Source organism: Cydia splendana, chromosome 14 (genome assembly GCF_910591565.1).
Source record: "Cydia splendana chromosome 14, ilCydSple1.2, whole genome shotgun sequence".
NCBI lineage: Eukaryota > Metazoa > Arthropoda > Insecta > Lepidoptera > Tortricidae > Cydia > Cydia splendana.
The window spans coordinates 13174995-13200627 of NC_085973.1; the positions used below are offsets into that span (position 1 = coordinate 13174995).

At 36.7% G+C, this 25633-nt stretch overlaps 1 protein-coding gene across 2 annotated transcripts; it reads right to left on the reverse strand.

The window, feature by feature from the left end:
• Positions 1-3539: 3539 nt before the first annotated feature.
• LOC134796757 (homeobox protein XENK-2-like) lies at positions 3540-25032 on the reverse strand. Of its 2 annotated transcripts, none has more exons than XM_063768970.1 (3): positions 24629-25032; positions 11381-11580; positions 3540-4930 (listed from the first exon to the last, which is right to left on the reverse strand). In XM_063768970.1, exons 1-3 carry the CDS (start codon positions 24763-24765, stop codon positions 4350-4352), a joined length of 918 nt encoding a protein of 305 aa, XP_063625040.1. In that variant the 5' UTR covers positions 24766-25032; the 3' UTR covers positions 3540-4349. The 2 variants fall into 2 exon arrangements, with proteins under 2 accessions (XP_063625040.1, XP_063625039.1); XM_063768969.1 differs by lacking the exon at positions 24629-25032 and adding an exon at positions 15978-16678.
• Positions 25033-25633: the final 601 nt, after the last annotated feature.

A 25633-nucleotide genomic window follows, 5' to 3' on the forward strand; every position in this document is an offset into this window, starting at 1 on the left:
TAAACTATATGACATTCGCAAAGGGTTGAAGTTTATTTGATGCTTCTGTGTGTATGTATAGGTTTTGCTAATGATACTTTATGTCCAGGTTGCGGCTATAAAGGGCTACGTCATAGCCACTTATTAATAGAGACATGCGCACCATTACTGGCCCGATAGAGATAAGCAGAATCTTGTACTTGATGACATGACTATTATATGAAAAGTTGGAATGAATACAAATAATAGTGAATTATTGCTTGCAACGAACGTCAAAATCGTTATTAATCTAAGTGAATGCTTGTGCAATAATTTAAAAAAAATGATGACACCTATGTAACCAATTAAGGTATTCAAACTGAAATATGTAGATGTCATATACTAAAGAAAAGGGCCTTCCAAAAGCTTGCGCGTATTCCAATTGCCAAACATATGCAAGTCGACTGCTTAGGAAAACTAGTGAAACTTTGATTTCGACAAGCGTGACAGCTATGTGTTATTAAGAGAACTCAATAGTTTCTTGCCAGCGCTCAGTTATAAGAAATTTCAATTATACCCCTAAGTAGTATTCACTTGAATAGTCATGTAGACGAGGATTGAAGGATTGAAGGAACAAACAAACGTCCCACGTGTGTCACCGTCAACGTCAGCACCCGAAAGGCTGTATTTGTGTACGCTAATCGGCTTAACCCTCAATTCTCTCTATTGGGCCGATTGGGCCATTTACACCGCACAATCGAAGGCGTTGGGAGAATTTATCGAAATTATTTCAGTTTGTTTGCCCATTGTGACTACCGGCGACTCGAGCCCTTTGTGCTGGTGTTATTATTTATTTAATAACGACGACATCGCATTGTCGCGGCCGTTTCGGGCGGAGGCGTTAGATTAGCTCTTTGTGAGACATTTGCCGGTGCCGTCACCCGGCTTACTGTTCCGACGGCAAACAAATGCTGGCGAAACTAGAAGTTTTTGTATTTATATAAATACGTATGTATGTAAACACTTTATTTTTCTATTAAAAGTGCACGTGAAGTGTAGTTGTTGTAAAGCATTTTTAAAAGTGACCTTTTTCAACAATTTGTAGTTTTTTTATAAGATACTACTCAGAATTAATACATAGTTCTGTTTATTCTGTAAGTATGTTTTTAAAAGAACTTTCTTATATACAGTGGGACATGAAGGGGAAGTACCTTAAATATCGTAGATAGTGTATTTTGCTCAAAGAAGACTTTATGTTATTTTTAAAAGTTAGTAATTCTGCATTCATAGATTTTCTAAAAATTACTTGCTTCGTCTGGGAATCGAACCGACTCAAATGTCAAAAAAAAAATCACCCTACTTTTATGATGCCAATCGAAAGAATAGCTAAAAAATAATAACTCTGCTTAAGTAACATTGTATTTTAAAAGAAAGGAACAACGTGAAATTAATCATTTTAATCAAATTAAAAACATACATGAAACTGCCGTAGTCAATTAAGTGGGTATTTTTTTGTAAATTAATTAATGAAATGCTCAAAATGTGATCCCTCTTGTCTTACGAAAATCGCCAATCTTTTAATGAGTCCGCTGCCTGTTGATTTTCTTATCATTTTATAGAGTATAGAGATAGAGATAGACTACCCTATCTGGACCTTGTACCCTGGCTGGAGCGGCACTCAATTTTAATAATATTATGTAGCATCTTGTTGATATATAAATTATGTAATTAAAAAAATATCATCAAATCATCAAAATTCAGTGTTTCCATTTTTTGTTAAAATTAAAGAGCATAATATAATAATGTTTGCGCACTAAAAATATAATGAACTTATTTCTGTATTTTGTCACATTTAAACAGTGAAAACATGATAAAACTTACAGAATGTGTGAATTATGATGACTAATCTGAAACAACTACCAATAGTAATCATTTTTGAATAGGTTCTTAGAATGATTATTTCTTTGGAAGTGCCACTGGATTTAGGTACTTGCCTACTAGAAAACATGTGATAAGAGTTTTGATAACTTAAATTAAAAAGCACGAATACGTCGGAACCTTATTTCTTTTGTTACATATGTCATTACAAAAATCGGTGAAATTATCTTGATTTTAAAAGTCTATATTTATTTTGTATCTAAAATCGTATTAGTTACCGTACCTATCTGTAAAAACAGGTACTTATTTATTCAATTCACTACAAACAGAAACTAAATGTGTTTTTCGGCTTAGGACTTTAATGGTTAAGAACTAACCAATTTTATTTTTGTTATAATTTTGTATTTAGAATAACCCATTTGATTTACTTGGGTCAATTTAATTTATTTTTGTACAATTTAAGTTTAAAGCCCTCTCGCGCATGAGAGGAGGCCTGTGCCCAGCAGTGGGACGTATTATATAGGCTACATTATATATATTTTTTGACATTTAAGTAAAGAGAACTCTTTAGAAAAGTTTACTCAACTATCCCGTCGGCGAAGAAAGCTAGAGCGGGTTTATTTTACCTAATATCAGTTATTAATTTCATCACGGACTATTTTAAATTGCAATTTTACTTAGCCTACAGAAAATAAATTTTATAGTATCAAATTAATGATAGTTTATGATTTCTTTCAGCCGAGAATGAATCATTACATAGTTCTAGGTAACCTGCGCGCCAATAGATAAGTCTTGGTGTTAAATAGAACAGGTGAGGAGAGAAGTTATCACGTATAGGCACAGTAATCGGGTCGCAAGCTATCGGCAGCTCGATTAGATAAGCCGAGGCAAATGTTTAACCGGTAAACAATACTAGTACTGACATCAGTAACTGTTCGATAAAAGTTATCCTAGATGGGATGGTCAGAGGTATAGTACCTACCTACTATTAAAGTGGCGCGGTATCCAAATAATTAATTAATAATAATTCAGCCTATAAACGTCCCACTGCTGGGCACAGGCCTCCTCTCATGCGCGAAAGGGCTTGGGCTATAGTCCCACGCTAGCCCAATGCCGATTGGGGACTTCACATACACCTTTGAATTTCTTCCCAGAATTAATTATTATAATTACATTTTCCACCGGATTGTGTAATTTAAGAATTAAGCCGCCTCAATTTCCTCATCGATTAACTAACGCTTTGAATGGTGAAAAGAGGTTTGTCTTTTCTTCCAGAAAGTTAAGGATACTGTAAGGTTTGGAAGTGTAACTTATACTTTCTGACTGTAACTTATGTAGCCCAAGAGCGGTCCGATGCTGTTTTTGGTTTTTGGTCGTACCTATAAGTACCTAACGACCAACATATTGGGCTTAAGTAACGCAGACTGCTAGTTAACAGTGGGTGGTAGAAAAACGTTACAAATTAAAATCGGAATTTATATTCAATTACAAAGGATTTCATACAATATTAATACAGCCGTACTGTAGGTACGCTAGATTGAAACTACCAACATTTTGTACCTACCTACTTCTTTAATTGACGGTTTTGTCTCCTTTTGATATAAATAGTAGTTATAAGGTATCGCTTATTTAATTATTTTGTTATAGACTTGCAAACATTTGATTTGTGTAAGCATTTGGTAGCAAGAAAAAGAGAAAGTGTATTTTCAATCATTTATTTATTTTTTGATAATAATTTATTTATCATGTAACACATTTCCATTAGCTTATTTTAAATTCACACAGAACTGGGAATGGAGCAGTGTGCAACACTGCGCGATGTATGGGACAAATATGGACACAGGTTTACCTCGCTATGTAATGTAGCTAGCGAGATAAGATAGGGAAGCAATGATGCAGACTGACTGATAGGGATCTGTTGGTAACTTGGTATTTATTTGCGTAACTGGATACATTTTCTGTTATATACAATATATGTACAACTTACAACTTCTAAACTACATAAAAATGTATGTAGTTACGTAAAATAACAGTAGTTTATTTGGAATATAAATAATTATTCACTATACACGACTATAATAATACTGAACCTTAGAACTAAATATTGCATTCTGATAAAATCTGGTCATTTCTCATAATATTAATCTAATACTTGTCAAAGGCTTTATACATAAATATACACACTTCTAAAGATGGAATGTTCTCAATCACTAGCTAAGGCCTACTCCAAACAGCTATTCGACGTCTGCCAATAATAATTTACTTGATACAGAATTTTAGATTACCTACTGAAGACTTCAGAATATCTAAATATAAATAAGTAGGAACTCCAGATACCTTATATGCCGATTATTAAATAGTAGGTCTTACTTTAATTTAATTTACTATTCGAGTTTAATTGTTAATTTAACAAGTTCCAAACTCCTAATTTTGTTAGAAACTACGTCGACTAAGTTTGCTTGTTGCAAACGGCGACGTGAGGACTAGTAGACACTGTAGAGGGGTTCGGTGGGTTACCACCAGCAGGGCGCGGGCTGCGGGCCGTGCGCGGACACGGGCGGCTGGTGGTGCAGCGGCTGGTACGGGGGCAGCCCCATGCCCAGCGGCGGCAGCTCCGGCTTGCTCAAGCAAGGCCTTCCATCCTTCACTAGCACCGGAACGGCGACTCGCCGCGGTGAGCTCAAGCCTCCAACATTCAGTTCGTGCGCTCCTTTTTCTTGCACCGCGCGTTTCGTCTTGTACCTGTGATTTTGGAACCAGATCTTAACCTGCGTGGGGGTCAGGCGGATCAGGCTAGCGAGATGCTCGCGCTCGGGGGCTGATAAGTACCGCTGCTGGCGGAACCGCCTTTCTAGCTCGTAGGTCTGCGCTTTAGAGAAGAGTACGCGTCGTTTGCGTTTTTTGTGCACCATGCTGGGGTCGTTGTTGTTGTTGATGGAGTCGTGCTCGTGGTCGTCGTCGTCGGGCTCGACATCGTGTTCGTCGTCGTCGTCGCGCGGGTCCGGCACGGGCGGCGAGGAGGCCGACGGGCCCACGTATGAGAGCTCTGAGGCGCGGGACGTGCTGTCAGGGCTGGCTTGTTGGCCGAGGATGCCTGTAGGCAAAGAAAAGTCTTGGATAAAAACAATTGAAAAATAATTATATTTCCATAAATCAAAAATGTTACATTTAAACTCACAGGGTCGCGTAATATAGGCTAAAAGATACGATGCAAAATATATGAGTAGGTTCGTACCTACTACGCATTCATGCTTACGAGTAAGTAGGTTTAATTAATAAAGATTTATTTCTCTCTTGATCAAAATTACACTTAAATTTGAAACATGAACAAATTGTGTTTCTCTATCTCGACCATATCGTACACAAGTAATACTAATATCCTAATTATCCCACGTATTAACTAAAATCCCTCGCGCCATATTTGCTCTTAACTGGAGTTCATAAATAAATTCATAACAATACGGAATTATAACACCACTACAGTTGACATACAAATCTCGACTTAATCCTCAGGGTTACGCTCCATTTAACTCCAACTAAGTTCGCATACAAACGAGATGTGAGAGGGTAAAATGGGGCAACATTGTAGTTGTCGCCCTCGGTAAACGGTTCACACGCGCTGGGCGTGGCGCGGGCCGAGGGGGGAGCCACTCCCACCCCCGGCCCGGCAGATGGTACTTTGTATCCTCATGAGGACATCTTGGAATTTAATCATGGTAATGCATGTCTATGCTCTATTCAGAGGACAGCACAGCGATTATAGGCTGATATGTTCTAAGATAATTTTCGGTTTGAACTACATATGTACTAATTTTAATGGCTCTACCGTATTAGTATTCCAATGATAAAGGGAAAACAAAAGACGCAAGATAATTAAGCGCAAACTGTTTTGACAGGTAACCTAGGTATTTTTATCTAGTGCTTGAATAACCGCGCCTTTATAACTGCCTTAATCATAGGTAATTGAGCTATCATTTCAGTGCAATGTGTATCCCGCGTGAGTAGGCACATAATTTCATGCCCTGTACACATGTAGAGCTGAAATGCTGTTTAGATAAAAACTGTTATCTAATCTTCACCGTAACTTGAATAGACATCTCGATACTTTGCAATCTTTACGTTTTCAATATAGACGATCATCAAACTGAAGAAATTCTAACTAATATTCGAAAAAGTATTAACCTGAAATTACCTACGCATCTTAATAGGTATCTAGATAAAAGTGCCTATTAACTGGCATTTTTAAATACTCATATGTGTGTTTACCATAACGAGCGGGACCACTAATCAATTCTTGGTTATTAAAAAGAAAAACTCATGGACATGAATGAAAGTTAGACCTTACTACAAACAAATCTCGAAGCGTCGCAGCCGACGGGACATTCCCGCCCGAACAACAGACAATGACGGCAAAATGAAATCTATAACTGTCATTGAATAAAGAACAAATAGCGTCCCTAACAGCCGCAAACATTTGTAATTGATCGCCAGCTGCCGTCTATGGCTATTGGTGACAAATTCACCCCGACCCCTAGCCTGTGGGGCGTGAACATGCTACCCTTGGCGTAATTCGCATTTAGTGACACGGTATTTTTATTTGAGTTTAATTTTATGCTATATGCTCCATTCGGAAACAATAGGAAAGTGTTCATTAAGCATCGACCATTTATAAAAAAAACTTTATAATATCATCATGAGAGCTGCTATTTGTGGATGCAATTTGACAACAGAATAATCTCTCAATAATGTCTGTTAACGGCTCCACAGAAAACAGTTGTAATGTTATTAAAACAAAGAAAAGATACGATTTATTTAGTTTATATTGAATTTTATTGTATTTTGTGAGAAGGTGCCTTATCGTATTAAACCTGCTTTTTCACATTTACAATTAAAAAAAGAAACAGAATGTATTCGTTTTGTAAAACCCACAAAATAGTTTTTTAAATATTTTTGAACCAACTTAGTCCAACAAACAACAAAGGAAGTTCCGTTAAAATAAACAAGCAATCGGACGCCAAAAGTGTCTGATAGCGATAAAAATAATTAATGACAACAGCAGATTAGTGTGAAGGCACTCCACTGGAGGAGCATTTCAAAAAATAATCTCTGCCTCTCGAAACTCACTACCGAATACTATTTTCGAGTGGGCCATACACACATTGTCGATAATTCGATTATGTACTCGTGAATGTCAAATTTGAAGATATATTTGATCAAATATGCATAGTGTTTTATGTTTAACAAGTAAATACTTCAAATAATTATGTTACGCTTTCATCCGAAATTAATCAAACATGAAACTTGGGTCAACGTATTAGTCCATGGGCCAGGCAAGATTTCGGTATAATTTGGGGGTACCAAGTTTCCTTTTCACAGCAGTTAGATATGCTTATTATGATGTTAAAAAACCATGATTGCCATCTCAAAATGGTAGCTAACAAAAATGGCCGCCAATCCAAGATGGCGGATATTGAGTTTTAAGAAATTCGAGAAATATACGTCCGATTTCGTTGCTGTTTTTTTTTAACCAAAGCTCTATAAGTGAGCTTAAAATTATGTTTATATATTATATCGATAAAGTCAACCATTAATTAGTAATTAAAGAAATATTGAAAATCTTCTCATTTTTTTGTGATACTTTTTTCTAAATTAAGTTTTTACAAAATATCTCGTACATTACAAAAAAGTTTTAAATGAGGCAATATGGTGTATTAAATTAACTTTAATTTGACGTACAATTTGTATGGGACTGATGACTGAAAACACATGGAAACATGAATTTGGTTTTACTTCCGTTGAAATTCACTGTTGACTAAATCACTGCATACAGAACAAAAAGCTTCGGATAGATGTTGTAGAGTACAAAAATCATGTTTTTAGTATATTTTAATAACTTTAGAAATTGATCATAATAATATTAGAACGATAGTATTATTAGTTTTATTTGTTACAAGTAAAAACTACTTTAAAATCTTGCGTTTTGTATACATAATTAATGTTACTAACAGATCTAACGCGATTAAATTTCATTATTCATTGAAACGTCGGAAAAAAGGTTAAAAATGAAATTTAATCGCGTTTGACCCGTTAGTAACATTAATTAGCTAAAAACTAGTTATTCAGTGAAAATCTTTTCGGCTACAAATCAAGATGATGCAAAGTGAACTAGATATTTGTATAATATGTAGCGAAATAAGACCATTTTGTAAAGTACCCCCCCAAAAGATGGACAGTAGGCAGTATTATTCAATTTTAATGCAGCATTAATAAGGAATTTTGAGTCTATTCTTATCTTATTGTTTTCGGGGGCCCTTGCTTGGATACACTTCGATCCATAGGGATCTTTTGCGCAATTACCCCCTAGAAAAGATCCGTCAACTACTCAAGAGCTTTTCCCACCATATATCCCTGTGCCGGATGATAGAGCTCATGGTTAGCGTTTTAAAGTCCTTTGGTTCAAGATATCCTGCTCCAAAGTCCTTAATTATTTTTCTGGCGAGGGCGTGACATTCACAAATTAGGTGTTTTACTGTCTCTCTTCGCCACACATACGACAATCGGTGTTGTCAGAGTGTCCCATCTTGGCCAGAATTCCTTTGACCCCGTAATGTCCAGTAAACACCTTGTTATGATTTGGAGTTGTCTTTTGCTAAGTTTCCAAAGCTTTTTGCTCCAACCGGAGTCTACTCCTTGCATAAAGAGCTTTGCGTGCTTTAGACCCGTCAGACTGTCCCATTCTTCCTGATGTTTGATCTTAGTATGGTCTTTAATAGCCGTTATGATGGTTCCCTGTGAGAGCCCCACGAATCGTTCCGGACCTATAAGGTTACCTAAAGATCCAGCTCTGGCAAGTTCATCTGCATTTTCATTGCCTATGAATCCCTCGTGCCCTGGGATACATACCAGTTGCACTCTGTTTTGCCTTCCAAGCTGGTTCAGAGCTTGGACGCCATTGTATACCAGTCTAGAGTCCACTAGAGTCTATTACTAAACGACGTGACATAGGTACCGGATAAAAACTCTTTACTTAAGTTATATTTAAGAAAAATTATTTGAAGAATCTGTTACGCTGACGACATCCTCTATTAAGTAAATAAATATAAATATTAGGGGACATCTTACACAGATCAAACCTAGCCCCAAACTAAGCAAAGCTTGTACTATGGGTACTAGGCGACGATATACATACTTGTATAGATAAATACATACTTATATACATAGAAAACAACCATGACTCAGGAACAAATATTAGTGTTCATCACACAAATAAATGCCCTTACTGGGATTCGAACCCAGGACCATCGGCTTAGCAGACAGGGTCACTATCCACTAGGCCAGACCGGTCGTCTAAGTAAGAAATAAGTTTCGCAAGTAAATAGAGAATTTTGAGATTTTACTCTTGGGTTTATGATAACATGCTTCTGCAGTTACAATATCATTTCACCACACCAGCGGATAAAGGCTCTCTTGATTGTTCCAAGCTGATAAGATAGTTGCATTTTATTCACATGTGAGGCAAAGTAATCAAATGCAAATTTTGAGTTGTTTTCTTATGTTTGCTGGTAGAATTGGCTTTTAAATGATGATTTTGAATATTAACATTTAATAACATTCATTTTGAATCGATTCGCTTTGATTTTGTTTGATATTTTACAGTTAGTATTTTCCTCGTGTTGGTGTAGTGAAAACCTCGCTACGCTCAAGATTCCATTTTTCGAACCACGAGCGTAGGGAGTCTTTTTGTCTGTAATTTTATTAAAGACGTGATATTGGTGAAATGGACTCTATATTGGCAGTGATATTTCACAGTACCTATATACCTAAAAATTCATCCGGTATGTCACGTCGGTTACTAATAGCCTCAAAACTCCTTATTAATGCTGCATTAAATAACAATGCCCACGATTGTCCGTCTTTTAGGGCCTATCTCGCCACATATTATACACATATATAGTTCACTTTATTTGTAGCCGAACACATTTTCACTGAAGACATTTCTATTTATACCGAATACCAGTTTTTACTTGGATCAATTCGACATTTTCAATTTAATCGGTTAATTTAGTTCCACAAAAACGAAAGGCGAACGCATCTCAACGGTATCTCAATAGAACAGTTCTTTAACTGGTAACCGAAACGAAATCCTTTTCGTTCCCGGGTTTATGAACGAAACCGGTTTGAAAAATAAAACGGTTTCCGGGCCCTGCTACTATTATTATAAATTATTAAATTATACTATAAATATCATTTTTGTACTCTACAACTTCTATCTGACGCTTTTTGTTCTGTACGCAGTTCACTGAAGAAATTACTATTTCAATCGAATACTAGTTATTACCTAATTAATGTCAATAACGGGTCTAACGCGATATAATTTCATTATTTTACCTTTTTTCCGACGTTTCAGCGAATAATTAAATTTAATCCCGTTTGACCCGTTAGTAACATTAATGAATTTAATTAAGTATACAAAACGCGAGAGTTTAAAGTAGTTTTTACTTGTAAAAAATAAAACCATTATTACTATCATTTTACTATTATTATTAAACTATACTAAAAACATGTTTTTTGTACTCTACAACTTCTATCTGAAGCTTTTTGTTCTGTACGCAGTTATTTAGTCAACGATGAATTTCAACAGAAGTAAATTTAATTCATGTTTCCATGTGTTTTCAGTCTTCAGTTCCATACAAATAATACGTCAAATTAAAGCTAATTTAACACACTATTTTGTCTCATTTAAAACTTTTTTGTAATGTACGAGATACTTCGTAAAAACTGAATTAAAAAAAAAGTATCACAAAAAAATAAGAAAATTTACAATATTTCTTTAATTACTAATTCACGGTCGACTTTATCGATATAATATGTAAACATAATTTTAAGCTCACATATAGAGCTTTTGTTTAAAAAAAATTGCAATGAAATCGGACGAATACTTCTCGAGTTACGGCTGATTTTTTAAACTCAATATCCGCCATCTTGGATTGGCGGCCATTTTTGTTAGCTACCATTTTGAGATGGCAATCATGGTTTTTTAACATCATAATAAGCCTATCTAACTGCTGTGAAAAGGAAACTTGGTACCCCCAATTTATACCATTTTCAAAAATTTGACCAGCTGGCCCATGGACTATATACCTGATAATATGTTTGTATAAAAATATTTAACTATTGATAAATTGCCAAATACTATCTACCTACTGATATTTTTGCGTTTTATAAGTTGTATGTTAGAACACAAATAAGTAAGTACAACTACTGTAATATTTTTATTACGAAATTTTCTTATTCGCACTTGTTCGCACATACTTATCAAATGACTATAGATCGTCACATTTAGAGTTTTTTTTTTCGTATCTATACCGATTGTAATTCATGTATCTACCACATATACAAAACGAAATCTTGAAATGCACTTTTTTGCGAGAGAAATGAATAAATCTTACTAAATTCTGCCACTTTCACAGGGGATGCAAACTGCTAACATGGCCTACCTATTTATATAATATTTAACCAAGTAATTAAAAAAACCAACACTTACCAGTATGGTCATGGTGATCCAACGACAACCAGGGCTGGTGGTGCCGCAGCAGCTCCGGGGGGTAGTGGTGGGGCGGGTACGGGGGCAGTTCCACTGGACAGGCGCCCTGCGGGGGCTCCAACTTGCCCTCGTTCAGACCCAGGATGTCTGAGATCTGGAACCCAGGCCGCTGGCCGGGCATCTTCATGCTGTCCAGGAGGCTGAGGACAAAGAAAAAATGATGTTTAGGATTGGTGCCTAATTGTGAGTGCCGAAGCTCAAGTAAGGGATGCCATTTCTAATACTTATTTATTTATACCTACTAACTACAGCAGCTACTTAATTTGTGGAGCTGAAAATAATCTAGTGTAGGTAGTTCTTTAATAGGTAGGTATCTTAATTAAATGAGAACCTATTACTTAATTAGCTACAAGAAGATAATATAATAAATAAAATAAGCAGCAACTTTTGTGTCCTGCTCTGCGTCTATTGTATCATCTGCTAAATTTTGGTTTGTATTGTACTTGATATGGGTACTTAAGTACTGAATGAGACTTAACGTTGACCTGAATTCGACTTTATTCAATAACAGGAATATTTTATTAACAGGACAAAAATACCTAAAAATCATTGCATAGCGATTTTTTGAAACGCAAAGTTTAAAATGCCCTTTAAAAGATTTAAACGCGCAATGTTACCGCACTCGTAGTTCACTCAGAACAGTCTCTCAAATCAAAGAGCAACCCGTAAAAGCCACTTTACACGCTTGTCCTCTCAACAGTCTACTTCCCAAGTAGCACAGATAGCTCTATAACTACTCACTTTTAGTTCTATCTAACGCTCTGTGCGTATTAAGACACTTATAAGAGCACACTCGTGGGCCTACAGGTGTATAATAGATCTCAGTGATATTTATATAGCTTAGGGCTGATTAAAAGCTGCATTACGTCTCTGAAAACTACCATTAATACGCAAAGAGTAATATAAAGGTATATTTGCTACGACCCTATACAGCTTTAAGGGTTATCAAATGCTTTAACCGTTATAAGGTCTGTTTAGTGGATAAAATTACGCCATGTGCTGTATAAGGAGGTAATTGTGGACTTTTATTACGTTGACTTATTAAGGGAGCACAAGTGAACTATTATGAAGCTAATAGACGTATAATGGAACACATGTGGCACATAATATAGCTTGTCGCTTAACATGTTTACCGCTAAGAAGCTTTTATTACACTGACTTTTAAGGGAGCACGAGTGAACTAATATGAAGCCAATAAAGGTATAATGGAACACATGTGGCGCATAATACAGCTTATCGCTGAACGTGTTTACCGCTAAGCAGCTTTTATTACGCTGACTTTTTAAGGAAGCACAAATGAACTATTATGAAGCCAATAGACGTATAATGGAACACACGTGGTGCATAAATTGCATAATACAGCTTATCGCTGAACATGTTTACCGCTAAGCAGCTTTTATTACGCTGACTTTTAAGGGAGCACAAGTGAACTAATATGAAGCCAATAGACGTATAAATGGAACACATGGGGCGCATAATACAGCTTATAGCTGAACATGTTTACCGCTAAGCAGCTTTTATTATTCTGACTTTTTGAGGAAGCACGAATGAACTATTATGAAGCCAATAGAGGTATAATGGAACACATGGGGCGCAAAATACAGCTTATCGCTGAACATGTTTACCGCTAAAGCAGCTTTTATTTCGCTGACTTATTATAAGGGAGAACGAGTGAACTATTATGAAACCAATAGACGTATAATCGAAGACATGTGGCGCATAATATGGCTTAGCGCTGAACATGTTTACCGCTAAGCAGCCTATTATACTACCATTGGGACTGTCTGCATAGCGGCTGTTAAAACGTTCACAAGATGCCTTATAACTGGTTAGAGGTTCACTAGTGTATCGAAATAACGACTTGGACTTTATAGTGGTTCACTTAAGTATCTTTATCACATATATAACAGTCGTATGCTGCATATAAGAATTTTAACGGTTCACGTTGCTTTTTAACATTGACCGCCATTTTATTGTATATAACCTACAAAATTGAAATTGCTTTTCCAACTTTTAAGGGTAACAATAAGGTGTTGTGCCTGAGTTCTTAACCTAAATTAGTTTAGTACTTCCTATAACGTATTATTAACTTTTTAGCTCATAATTATGTCCAAACCACTGAAATAGTTTTTTCACATAGCTTATTTATATCATTCATTTAAATAAATACTGATTATTTTCGTGGCGCACTGAAATTTTCTTAGATAATGTATATATATAATGTCAATAAACTTGCATTCCCAAAGATCTTTCTCGCATTAATATATAAAAGATCATGTACAAACATTTAACAAAACACTTTAACAAAATGACTTATGGTGTCTTTGCGCTTAACGTTTTTGCTTCAATATAAATATGTTCACCTCTGCGTTCATCGTCACTATACTAAATATAATAGCTGATTTTTAAGGCAGAGGTGTAAAAGTATGTTATTAATTATCTTTTATTCAGCCCAACGTCAATCTTTCCCGGTATTAGGGCGCACATGTGACATATTAGCTGAATAAAGGGTAACTGGTGGTCTCTTACCCAGTTAATATACACCTCTTATAACTCCTGTTACCCCTTATAATTCCGTTAAATTGCTGCTACAACGCTCTTAAGTAGCTATGTGAACTTAAGGCTGCCTAATTTGTGCCCATTTAAGAGTTATAAAAGCTGAAAAGACGCTTATACAGCTCTTATGCAGCTTTTATATTCCAGCTTCAAGCGTATTCGTACTTCATTATGCGGCTGCTATACAGCTAATCTGTGCTACTTGGGTTATGAATGAAAGGACTCAAAAACGATGTCCTACTCAAGCTCTACATTCATTGTGAGGGCGTAGATTGAAAGAAAACATGAGTACGACATTCCGACAATCGAAAATGTTTTTATAAACCTCTCGAGAACGTGACCTTAAGAATGAAACAAGTCCATGGTTATTACAAGCATCGTGCCGACTCAGAGAAAGATGGATTTACTACTTATTTACGGCTGGTTGTTTGAATAAATACTTAGTCATACAATAGGGATTTCTAAGAAAATTGTGCGTCAGTTACAATTGATCTAATCTGCAAAATGTCAGTAGGTATCAAAATATCCTACATACAATATGCACATAGGTAACTATAATATAAATTGACTCTCCCATAGGAAATTTCAACATCAGACCAGCAAAATGTATGAAACATCCAATTTTTTTTCCGCGTTTTCGGGGTTGGTCCCATAGTAAAAGTTGCTCAGTATGACCTAAATATTAATGGGTCTCTTTCTTGGCCTTTCGTTCTGATACATACTGTATTTAACTAACGAATAATTTTAATTAGAGTTGAAGCTACTACTGACAAAATTAATAAAAATTACAACTTTAGAATCAGAATCACCACCGCACTGAATACCTACTAATCCTACTACATATATCGGGTCGAACAGAACGAGGGAATTGTTCAGGCTACGTACTTTATTTTACACTTATTATATAATCACGTTAATATTTCTAACCGTTTTAAAGATACAGTTTGTTAAATATTAGTGCAAGATCCTGTTAATTACATGACATGTATCAATTTAAAATGTAAATAATTTTGTTGGGTTGTCACTGATATAAAAATATTTCATTGTATTAATGTTTTTTTTTTACTTTTAATCCAGCTTTACGATTATAATAACTTGATTGGAGATCACTTAGATAACACTATAATTTCAGCTCAGTCCCTAGAAATGTTCCAGCCTGTATATGTCCGATGGATTTGCTTTAAAATTCATGGTTGGCTTTGTTGACAGGTTTCATTACTTAAATTTGCAGCTAGGATAATTATTATTATTATTATTGGGAGCCTATAATGTCCCACTGCTGGGCAAAGGCCTCCCCCCACTTTTTCCAGTCCAGCTAGGATAAGCTTTGTGTTTTTTTGTTCACATTTAATTTAAATCTTTTACACATATTACAACCAAGCATAGGTACTAATTTATCTCACGTATCAATAAACGGCGGTATGTGTCAACTCCAAACACGGGAACTTGTGATGTGAATTGTACGTGAGGACGTGACCTGATGAATGGGCTCTCGGGAGCATTTAGCAGGTTGTAAACAAGTCCAGCCGAGGTGCAAACTGTCGCACGCTTTGAGAGCTTACACATGTTAGGAATAATATACGCCGAACCAAACTATTTTCTGATCTTTACGTCTTAGGTACTGATTTAACTAAGTAGTTTAATGTTGCCGAAAAATATGCATAGGTAGGTATTTGAATTAAATTCTACCATTTGCACAGCTAAACTTATGATATGAAATAGTAACTTGAATTCCATTCAGAAAAGTTTAGGTAGGTATTTTTAACTGCTTGCGTTTTAGGTGCTCACAAAGTAAAAAAAGAAAGCTCGAATAAACTTAGCACTTATGAGGGCTCGCCGCTTACGCCTGTGCGCTATTGCTACTTCTAAATAAAATTACCGTCCGTCTGTTTTCCAAAAGAATGCAGAGCAACAAAAACAAAGCGTCGATCACAATAAACACTTGGGAAAACTTCGGCCACAAAGATGAGGTGAGGCTCACCCTGGGAACGCAGACCGGAAGGCCGCCGGGTAGAGCGCCGGCAGGAAGGCCGGCGCCCACGGCGGCAGCAGGATGGGGCTCCACGCCAGCAGCGACGCCGGCGGCAGTAGCGGCGGCGACCGCTCGCCTTCCTCGCACTTCATCTCCCGACCGGGAGAGCTCGCCTTCGGGATAATGGTGAAGCCTTCACAGAACACTCGCGTGACACGTGCTGCGCCCTTCGACGCCGCGCTCGCACTGAACAACCCTCGAGTGGCCCTCGGGGTGAAGAACACCCCGCGCCGCCCTCGTGCCTCGACAGCCTACTCAGCGTCGAGGGTGCTCTACTGACCCCCGCCAATCGGCGCGCGCGCCCGCCTGGGCGGGGCGAGTCCCGACCAATCGCGGCGAATTACTAAAGCCTTCCCAACAAAAAAAACCTGGAGTATACTTTGTGAAAAGAGCTTTCGACGCAGCGTTATGTTATGTCGCTTTTTGTAATGAGTGCGCGCGTTAAGCCCATTGTTGAGGCCGGTTCGTTATGGACGCCGCTCCAAATGCCCGAATAACGATTTTCATTTAGAGTGTTTTTATTAAGCCCGTGTAAGCCCATGTTTTGGGAGTTTTTTGCGTAACATCACAATTTCGTTGTTAATGATTTGCAGGCTATTGTTGTATCTACTTATACAAAATGTACGCATTCATATCCTAACACGTATATTTACTACCTATTATTAGCTACTACACATTTGTATTACTATTAATAGGTCCATTCTTATAACTAACGAACATTATATTCAATGATTGTAATATCCTAATATCATCTTAAAGCTTCGCATTGTTCAAGATCTTATTCAGAATTGTATCAAATGATAATAAGAAAGTATTGGACAGGTACCTACTTGTGCATATTTACATGAGAATAATATGTAAAATTCGCACAGATATTGACACTAAATTAAATTTGGTAACTTGGTAGTTAATGCCCATCTTTGAAGTAGGCCCCCAACCCTGTGACATAATATTCCTATAGGTACTTACATACCAAAATGCCAATAGTGATTATTGATGAGTATTTTTTTGACTGAAGTCCAAAATAATTTAGGTACGTATGTTACTAAAAGTACACAAACGTATTTAAACAATTTCAGTTAAAACATTTTGTTCAACACAATAAACTTTGAAAGCCCGTCATTAGTTTTGGAAACATCTGTCAAAAATCCCACTTCGTAGTAATGGACACTTTACATTTGTGTTCAACTTGAGAAATTGTATAGAAACATTTGGAATCTCGCACATGTGCAAGAACTTAGCGAAAGACAATGGCGGCAGCGCCGACGGCGGTCGCAGCAGGTAGGAATGAGAGAAGTATCACTATTTATCATTTTATGACTTGCACGTGTTCGCATTGTTTTAAGATCTCTTGAACTTAACGGAATTGGAAGGCAATTAAGGATTTTAAGTAGGTTTATTCCAATCCATGAAAACTTTTTTGGGTAGGTATAAAAATGTTACCACAATCTGATGGCACACATAAGCATCCATGCATAAGAGAAATCCCTACTTAGAAGTAATGACTATCTTACCCTATCCATGCAAGTTCTGATTGTAATACTTGCTCACTAATTTCTATTGTTGATTTATGATGTTAATAAGCATTATAACATGGGTCGATACTGACTTCATAGGTCTATTTTACAAATCAGTGAAAAAATCTCTATCTACCGGTAATGTACAATGCACAACACACCTACAGAAGAACCCGGTCGAACCTAACCTCTTTCTATAGAAATTTCTCTAGTGCAGTGCATTGCTGAGTTCAAACGATGACATTGTATTTTCTATTGATACCTCAATTATTTTTGCAGTGATACCTATTAGGTATAAAGATAAAGATATTTATTATTCAAGTAGGCATCAGTGGCGGAGCGTCCATAGAACTCGATTCCCATCGGCTTGTCTGATATTCAGGCTCTTGGGCCATTTTCTTTAAACTTATGAAGAAAAGGAAGGGCAACTCAGCTACTGCTTGCCTACGAACAATCTAGACGCGCCGCCACTGGTAGGCAGTAGGCATATTACAATGCGCTTATGAACGTCAAATAAAGCTATACCGGCTCCAACCCTACACCTCTGGCTCGAGAAGATTTAAGTCCCCTCTCAATTGGAGGAGGGTATCCCAATATGGGACCGGCAACAAACTCGGCGGGACACATTTTTTCAAAATATTACATCTTATAAATCTTATAATGCAAGTTATTACGAGTAAATAAGAAAAAATACAATTTATGAAGATGCAGGTAGGTACCAGTTAGTCCGACAAAATTGTATTTTCATTTTAGTAAAAACAGGATAACATTGATCGAACTCTCTGTTAGTATCTGGAATATAAAAAGCTTTATTGCAACAATATGATATTACTCGTAATGATTACCTAAATACAATATAAAATACAAAATAAAATAATTTAAGAACTTAATGTATAGCTGGCTTGTTACTGCACACCGTTGTATGGGGACCTTGCACTTTGAGACTATGCGCTGAAACTTGGCACAGTTGATTCTTAGCTGGTCTTGAGCAGATACAGACCGGGAGCCGTCGAGAGCCACCTCTCATTTAGTGGGGGGAGGGGGAAAGTTCGACGCTGCCGCGCTTCACTTGGAGCATCATTTCTCTAAAACTATACCTATTAGGGCATGTAATATATCATTTTCGGATAAATTAAGGATGAGGAATCTAGTTTTGGAACAAAAACAATGCACTTTCTAACAAAAAAAAAAACATAAAGTAGAAAAGACTAAAAAACGTATTTTTGATTTTTTCATAATTACCAATTTTTTTTTAAAGTGTAGCAGAAATCTGAAGAACAAATTATAAGTAACTTTCCCACATTAATAATATTTTGTATTGAGATCACTCTGGCCCACGCTTAATATTATTTTTTATCTCCCATGTAACAACAGTTTTGTATAATAGACTATATATTTTCTTAAACGTAATAAGTGTAGCTTTACAACTATATTTTTTGTTTTCAGATTCCTACAACACTTTAAAAAAAAATTGGTAATTATGAAAAAATCCAAGATACGTTTTTTTGTCTTTACTACTTTATGTTTTTATTTTGTTAGAAAGTGCATTGTTTTGGTTCCAAAAAAAAAAAGCTCATCCTTAATTTATCCGAAAATGATATATCACATGCCCTAATAGGTACAGTTTTAGAGAAATGTTGCTCCAAGTGAAGCGCGGCGGCGTCGAACTTCCCCCCCTCCCCCCCACTAAATGAGACGTGGCTCTCGAGGTCTCCCGGTCTGTATCTGCTCATGACCAGCTAAGAATCAACTGTGCCAAGTTTCAGCGCATAGTCACAAAGTGCAAGGTGTCGTGCACTGACAAACTAGCTATGTAATAGGTAGTTGAAATTGACCCTATATTAAAAATTTATTGTAGTTACATATTTCTTAGTTCATCCTCCGCGTTGTCCCCGGCATTTTACCACCACACATTTGGGGAGCCTGAGGTTCGCTCGGAGACCTAATACTAATATAGGAATGTTACAATAATAGATAGCCAACTAGATATATATTTTATGTCCATAAACAATGTAATATCAAAACTGATGAGCAACGAAGTTTAAACCCATAAAGCGCACTTAGTAAGGTAAAGGGGCTAAACAAAGGGCAATTATTTATATTGGGAACGATCGTAAGTGGCGTGCGCCCACGGCTTTAATTGACTTATTGTGAATGAGTTTTTAAAATATCTATCGCAGCCATCGTTGCGTGCTCATCGCTTTTATTTACAGTATACGCATAATAAAACTATAAAACATAGATAAACCAAAAAACGGGGTTTTCTCAGAATTTCGGACAACTTTTATTTAGCTTACAGTTTTATTTGTATTAAAATGTAAAATAACGAAATTATAATTATTACGAATTGCTAGAATATATCAATACTCTACATACCTATATATCTAATACTCTATCCTTACATACATATGCTCTACGTGATCACATTTTAAGTTTCCCTTTTACTAAGGTGCTCTATCAGGCTCTATCTACTTACTTATGTAGATATTTTGACTATTTTTGACGATGCGTGTTGCTGATGCGTGGTATTCTGACGAACATTCTGTTTTAACTAAACCTAAAAGGTGGATAGGCTTAATGTAATGTGACAAAGCCTGCGCTGTGGATCTGATGGTATGCTTTTTTTTGTTAATAAAGTATCTAATCATTTTCTTAGGTATTTAATATAATTTGTTTGCCGCCGGCGAAAGAAGTTATTTTAGATGATTTCACCCGATGAGTCATAAAAGATAATAAACAGTTAGTCATCGTTGTTTCATTTATCGGCATAAATAAGTAGGTGCAATACTAAATAAAAAACTTCAATATAAAAAAAATACGTAACCACCTATACATATTAGGTCAATCTTTTATCCCCGTTCCCCGCTATCGTTAGAAATGATTAGCGGTCACAACGGTGTACGCTATTCATTTTGCATCAAATGCAGATAAAAAAAGTACGCTCGTTAATCGCCTATTTTAATTTAAAAACTGGCAAGAATGTAGAACTGCCGCCTAAAATTATAAGAGCATGCTCGTTTTTCTCATTTGTGTACGTGACACAACATCCGGAATCTCTACTCGACTCATTAAAAAAAATAACACATCGAGATGCCCATGCAGGTGTTCTAATCTGATTTAGCAGTCTGTTAAGGATTCCGCGGATTCAAAAGATAACTCCAAAATCCAGGTACTTAATGAATTGCACAGCTGCACCCGCTTTGAGGCGCCTATACCCTAAGTGCCATAAAACTATTGTTTTTCTTAATCCCTTCTATGCCTTCGCATTGTCTTAATCTCGATGTTGCACGTGCAGACTTGAGCCGTTGTCTTACTTTATTGTTTACCGAAAAGAGGTTTCTGAATTGTTTTTAATAAATCAATTGTAAACGGTGAACGATACAGTGATTTTAAGAAAAAGGATTGTATTGCGGAGTTACAACTTTATAATTTTAGATGTAGATCTACTTGACATAGATATTAGGTCTACGTTATGTTAAAGGTCTTTATTAATAGCAAAAAATGATCCGACTTAATATTGTATGTCATAATATTAAGGTCCGCAAAGTCAGATTATTCATTTCCATGTCTAGTCTACAAATCGTATAAGTACTTTTATAGATACAGTTACTTTTCATTACATCAATAAAAAAAACCAGTCGATATTAAACGCGTTTAATGTGAGCTGCGTATATACTGTGAGGTACGGTGAGTAGAGGGCCAGATTTGAGGGATGGCGGGCCCGGGCAGGTGCGCGCGCCCTCCGCTGCGCCTCACTAGGCATATGCTGGCATTGTTGGCACTCCCGCTATCTGATTATTCCGATTATGCGCTCTTTACGATGGATCTTAACTAGTGTGGAAGCATAAAAAAAGACCGAATAGAGCTAAATCAATTCTCCAATCGCAAAAAAGTTTATTTGTGTACATAAATAAGTTCTCTATCTAAATAATTATTATTTTATTAAATATCTTACCATAGTATTTAAAATTATTTATTATATTATAATACAGGAAATATGTGTACTTATAATATGTAGGTATGTACCCGCTTTATAAAAACTTGTTAAGAATGCTAAAAAAAGGTACTTTATTAGAATAACACAGAAAGTTTTTTAGGTAGAGTCTTAATTTTAGGAACCGAAAATCGGGCCGATATTATTTCAAATATTAAAAATTGTACAAAAAATATATTGTTCAGTTATGGGGCACTAACTAGTTATACCTACTGAGACACTGTTAACATTAATCATAACTCCCAATTACGATATTTTGTAATCAAAACTGTTAATGGATTACCAAAGCACACCTGTCCAACCGGGATTAGAACTCCGAACCCCTCAACAGGCACACAATGTTCGACCAAATGCGCCGGCTGAAGCCCGGAGTAAGGGAGAGCCAGGTATGAGGGCCAGGCCTCTTTAATATAAGTAGAAATTCTTGTATAAGTACAATAATATTGTATATTTGGTATTGGTATTATTACCTATAATAATGTTAAGAGTAGGTGCAATTTGGTTTAGTTTAGATGCACATTTTTAAAAACCCGAGTTTCGAAGATAGGAGATAAATGTTTATGAGTGTCACTTTTAGGTCTCAATAAGCTACTTGATAAAATACACGCCAATTAATTATCTGCAGTAGTTAGTATAAGGTACGTATAACCCTTACTCTACATCATTTTAAGAGTGAATATGTTACGACCTTTCAATATGAAACAACACCTAATTTTGCTGGTTCAAATAAAGCAAGGGCTTTTATTGCCGTTTAATTTATATCGAGCAAACGTGTCATTATGCGCCGAATTTAAAAAGATGATCATTTCGTATTTGCAATGGCTAATGATAAAATAATGGGGGCTGATAGCGGGCACGATAGGAAAGTAATTTGTGTGAAAGTTGAATATATACCGCCGCGCCATTCGTACCACGCGCCGGCAATCGCCAGAAAAACTACCCTATGACCAAACTAACTTGAAGCTTGAAGCCATTACCTGTAGCGTACCGCAGCTAAACTATGCATAATATGCCTAATTTGAAAACAACTTTGTATCAAGGAACCTAATGGCTTCGTGCTTCGAATAGGTGTTCGAATAGCTTAGCAGTAGGAACCGCACGTTGTCCTTTCGTCTTCCTGACCCAGATTAGATACGAAAAACAAACAACAACCGTACACACGTCATCGACCCGACACCTACGGTACTTAAGACGAATTTATGGCCAACGGAGTCATGGATTCCCTTTAATTTGGTGACTTTGCCGACTTTGCGATCTCGTTGGAAATTTCGTTATGGCAATCTGGTTAGGCGCACGGGTCTAAATGGGTGGTGGCACGCTAGCTCGCGAAGAGGGTTTCAGAACCAATTAAGGGCTAGGGCGCCTGGGAGAGGGCACAGCTGGTGGATTACGAGCTCGATGGTGCTCACTGCACCGCTTCACCGCCACGAGTGCGGACACGCAACCGCCGCAGCCGAATACCTGTTCACACGCAAGACCATGACGAACACACTATCAAGTATTTCTTTAATTTTTGTTTATAATCGGAAACGTATAATTTGCTTGTTTTAATAGGCCGTAAGTTAAGTAAAAAAGCAATTTGTTTGTCACCAAGGCTGCGTTTGCATTATTTAGGTACCAATTACGCACTAAAGCTCCGGTGTAGTTGGTCTTTTGGGGTCAAAGTGGATTTTGCATTCCGCTTGTCACCTCAACAGACTCTTCTGATAGGCCTATGTTCTTACTGGAATCAACTGTGTTGCAATACAGGCACCTACCTACACACTTAATTTGTCTACATATTGTCTGCTTGTCTGAATTATAATGATAGGTAGTTTAAGTACCTACATGAAGTACAGCGGTAGTAGCGGAAACTACGGAAAACTTTTCGATGAGATGACCTACACAACGTGGTAGCAGTTGTTCAGTAGCGTTATTGCGCTAATCTATCTAAATGCTGTTTTGGCGTTAAAAATATGTACCTAGGTACTTACCCGTAGTTTATATACCTACGGTATCATTAGTCATTCCTAACCAATGGTTTGTATACTTAAATCCTTAGTATTTAAAATATGTGTCTAGACAGGTGCTCGACTCAAAGCTTAAATAAACACATTTCCATTATATTTACGAGTAGGTATGTGTACCTAATACGAGTAACTAAAAAGTATTTCTAAAGTTCCGAAAAATATATACATAGTAGACATTCACATGTAGACGGCAAGCATTTCAATAAAAGAAGATAGGATCATTGAAATAGAAGTTTGCTATAGAGCTGCAGCGAGGATGCACTTGGCAGCGGCGTTCCTACATTGTTAAGTTCGCGTGCATAAAACCCTAACTTTTCTACTTCTATTTTGTAAATAACCCTTCTTTATGGGCACTGCACGAAGTGAACATCAATAAAATTTAGCATTAAGTATCTTTTTTGTAAAATGTAACAAATGGAAGTTTACTGTCTAGGGACCTCTATAAATATATTTCACGAGGATATATCGTTCCTATACCTACCTAAGTCATTTATTACCTATCATGAAATTTGGAATAAGTAATTTGTGTTGTTAGAAAGTAGAAACACCAGTACAAAAGGTTAATGTTTTGCTTATCTTTCAAAAATCCTTCTTCATATCATTTTAGGTCTTTCTTGCTACTATACTCTAGTCGATTTTTAGACAGATTTCTTTGGGTGATCGAGTTTTTATCTCTTAAGGATAATTTGATTACCTATTTTTCTTAGGTGAGTACCTAACCTCTAGTTTTTTTTTTGTTATTTTTACGATTCCGTACCTCAAAAGGAAAAATGGAACCCTTATAGGATCACTTTGTCCGTCCGTTCGTCTGTCTGTCTGTCACGACCCTTTATCTCGGGGACGCGTGGAGGTATCGAGTTGAAATTAAAACCATATGCTCAAGTCTACAGTCCCTTGAAGCTGTGAATAAATCAAAGTTCTAAGTTAACGTAAAAAAAAAGATACGGCCGTTTATTAAATGGGTAAGTGACAGGACGTTTTCACAGTTTTTAGCATAAACTTATGTTATTTTGACTGTTTTAATGCATTTTCATACAAATCCCTCCCGGTTTATTCCCCAATTAAATATGCTTTACTTACGCATAAGAGTTGTACCGATAGTCCTCCTCCTGCGGCTGCCGCATCTGGTAGTTAGGGTCATAGTACTCCGGCGGCGCCCAGTTGCTGTCATAATTGTAGTATTCCCCGTAGCCCATGTCCTCACCCATCATTCTCATTACGCACCGCACTCCAAACTTACACCTTTACTTCTTAACTTTAACTATGTTTATTTTAATGTACGAAATTATTAAAATGGTGGCAAGTCTGCCGCGCGCCTAAGCGGGACTGCAGGGGATCGGATCGACTGATCGATGCCTGTGCCCTTATCAATAATATTGTATCGTTATCATATCTAGCAGCTTTCCCCGATACGTTTTATAAACGACGCGACGAGCAGCCAATATTGCACAGATAGCTTTATCGGTTCAGATGTGCCACGGCGTGATGTTATGAAATCCGGGAATGACAGGTGCAAAACATTTATCGCGAGATCCCAACGATCTTGTGATAAAGGTTTAACAGTGTGACAGAAATGATAGCCGTGTAGCTAAGCGCGGACTGAACGGAAAACCCTGATGTATAGTGTAGGTACCTATAGATAATAATAATATAAGGTAGGTACTCACTTGTATAGTTTGATCTGACCCCGAGGTTTGTACTAACCGACCACTTAACGTTACTAATTTTGGATAAAACTCGTTAAGTAAACGCAAAGAAAACTTGTACATAACTATGTAGGTTATGAATAGCAAAACTACTACTTTCAACTTGGAAAATAGCTAGCTAAAAAAATGAAATAATTATGTATGATATTTATTCCAAGTAGTTTTTTCAGTAAATACGATATTCAGAATAACTTTATATTAAGACCTATACCTCCTGGGTCGCGTAGCTCGTCCGACGCGTGATATCGCTGGTTTTCCATCAGAGATAGAGATTTTTAACATCTACGTTTCCATTTTATAGTTTTGGAGCTAACTTGGCCAATTTATATGAAAACGTAGCTCTGGTAGAAAAGCATCCTAAACGTTGTATAAAAGCGAT

Excerpts from the sequence above, each read along its gene's own strand:
- LOC134796757 (XM_063768969.1), bottom strand. The coding sequence starts at position 16,120 with ATGAAGTGCGAGGAAGGCGAGCGGTCGCCGCCGCTACTGCCGCCGGCG. Across the intron at positions 11,581-15,977 it reads TTCCGGTCTGCGTTCCCAGG|CCTCCTGGACAGCATGAAGA; the intron begins GTGAGCCTCACC and ends CTTTGTCCTCAG. Across the intron at positions 4,931-11,380 it reads GGATCACCATGACCATACTG|GCATCCTCGGCCAACAAGCC; the intron begins GTAAGTGTTGGT and ends CTTTGCCTACAG.